Raw genomic sequence first — 1,986 nt, 5'->3', positions numbered from 1 at the left:
ACTAAGGAATTATGGTAAGAATAACAAAGATAATTTGGTAGTAGTTCAATAAATGAATTTAGGAATTAGGATCAAATTTTAAATCAATGTTGGATTCGAAGTAAAGCTCATTCTTGACATTTTTGTATTATGAAAGTTCAATACGATTACTCTTGCTATTTTTAAAATTCTTTATTCAATTGAGAAATATTTTGTTCAATTTTAATAATTAATTTTAATTTGATAGTATCTTGAGTTCGACACTTGGTCTTACTGTTTAGTTACTACTTGCAACGATTTAGTACACTTGCTGAAACGCTATCAGCGAATGTGCCAGAATACTAGACTAGGACTTTAGCCCAAAACCTATTGAATTAGAATACTTCTTGTAGCATTATTTTTTTTTTTATAAAAGGAAGAAAATAATGTTGATGTACAAATGTTTGTTGGTTTGGTTGAGTTAAAAATTTCAATATTTTAGAGATTAAAATTATATTTTATGCAACAATTTCTTTAAATATAATCCCAAAAAAATCATATTAGAATTCAAAAATTTTGAAACAAAATAATGGATAACAAATAATATGATTCAAATTGTCATAATTGCACTGCTAAAATCTATGCAACTTTGAAGAGTTGGTACAAGTTTTCCTTTTGTGTATTGCTATAATATTTTTATTGTACTTCTTTTGGCTCACTTCATGAGTTGCTTGACCCATATTGTAGCATCATGGTATCCTGTAGATAAATAAAAAAATGTTCATAATAATAAAAATAATAGTAAGATGGTTTTGTGGGAGAGCCACAATGTTCGCTAATAAAAAGGTCGTGATTTTAAGTCTTTCTACATAGAAAAACACTTATTAAAACTAACTTTTATCTTTAAAAAAGTTGTATACGATTTTGTGTGATGTAGCAAGAAATGAGGAAGACAAACTTACGTATTGCAGTCAATGCTAGGATCAATCGAAAAGGAGAGACCAATGTTACAAAGTTGTGGAAGTTGTTTTGCTTTGTCAGAGTTAACTCCAAATTTTATTGAAGCACCTTTGAGACATTGACAAATATCACGTCGAACCTGAGTGGTGTCTGCCTTTTGAAATAAATTATGTGCTCCTTCGCAACATGTAGTAGATGGTGCTGGTTGGCCTACTCCTGTCAAAAACGGTGCACATGACACTAAGGAAATAATAGCCTCAAAGCAACTGATGTCATCAATTTGGTGGGCATCCAATGTTCTCACTTGCATGCCTAAAACCATTACAAGCATTACAAAAGCAATAATCTTCTTCCCCATCATCTTAATTTAACTATGTATACACTATACACGTTAGGTTTTTATGAAGTTTTAGAATGATCAACCACCACAAGCATCCCTTAATTTATAGGCAAGATAAGTTACCATTTTATGGTAACACATATGTTTCTTGTTTATTTTTATTTATTAAAAAATTAAATTTCATTAAAGTCTTCATTTTCCATTTCCTTTTAAACGTTAATTACTATCTTAGATATCCATGGTTAGAGTTAAAGATTAGGACAATTAATTGTAACTCTTAATTACTAAGCCAATAAATTCTAAGAATCGATAATCCGCAAAATGAATATTTTTATGATAAAAATTATTGAAAGTTTAAATATTTACCTTAAATGAAATAATACTTATAAGAACTAATTTAATATTATCTAAATAAGAAAATAAATAATAATAATAATAATAATAATAATTGACTACTTCCAAAGAATTTACTAAAAATAAAAAAATGTACCAAATAAATCATAAAATTAATTTGTCCATAGAAATCGAACAATTAAATTATGTTATTCAACCTATCAGTGCAACACTACATCAAATTGCAGTAATTTTCTAAAACAATCATTTAAAAAAGTTTGCCTATTATCTTAAATAGAACAAAAATATTTGATCCAAATACATAAATGAGGACAAAATTATATAAAAAAAATACCGAGGTAAAAAATAACGACGTATTATTAAAATAAATTTTA

At 27.0% G+C, this 1,986-nt stretch overlaps 1 protein-coding gene across 1 annotated transcript; it reads right to left on the bottom strand.

Annotated features, from left to right (window-relative positions):
• Positions 1 to 916: 916 nt before the first annotated feature.
• On the bottom strand, positions 917 to 1,276 carry LOC113785096 (non-specific lipid-transfer protein A-like). Its single transcript, XM_027331415.2, has one exon. It carries the CDS (start codon positions 1,274 to 1,276, stop codon positions 917 to 919), a length of 360 nt encoding a protein of 119 aa, XP_027187216.1.
• Positions 1,277 to 1,986: the final 710 nt, after the last annotated feature.

Source organism: Cicer arietinum, chromosome 5 (genome assembly GCF_000331145.2).
Source record: "Cicer arietinum cultivar CDC Frontier isolate Library 1 chromosome 5, Cicar.CDCFrontier_v2.0, whole genome shotgun sequence".
Taxonomy (NCBI): Eukaryota; Viridiplantae; Streptophyta; class Magnoliopsida; order Fabales; family Fabaceae; genus Cicer; species Cicer arietinum.
The sequence above is the reverse complement of the archived record's forward strand: the minus strand, read 5'-3'. Positions and strand labels throughout refer to the sequence as shown.

Bases quoted from the DNA above. Each gene is read 5' to 3' on its own strand.
- LOC113785096 (XM_027331415.2), bottom strand. From the start codon at position 1,276: ATGGGGAAGAAGATTATTGCTTTTGTAATGCTTGTAATGGTTTTAGGC.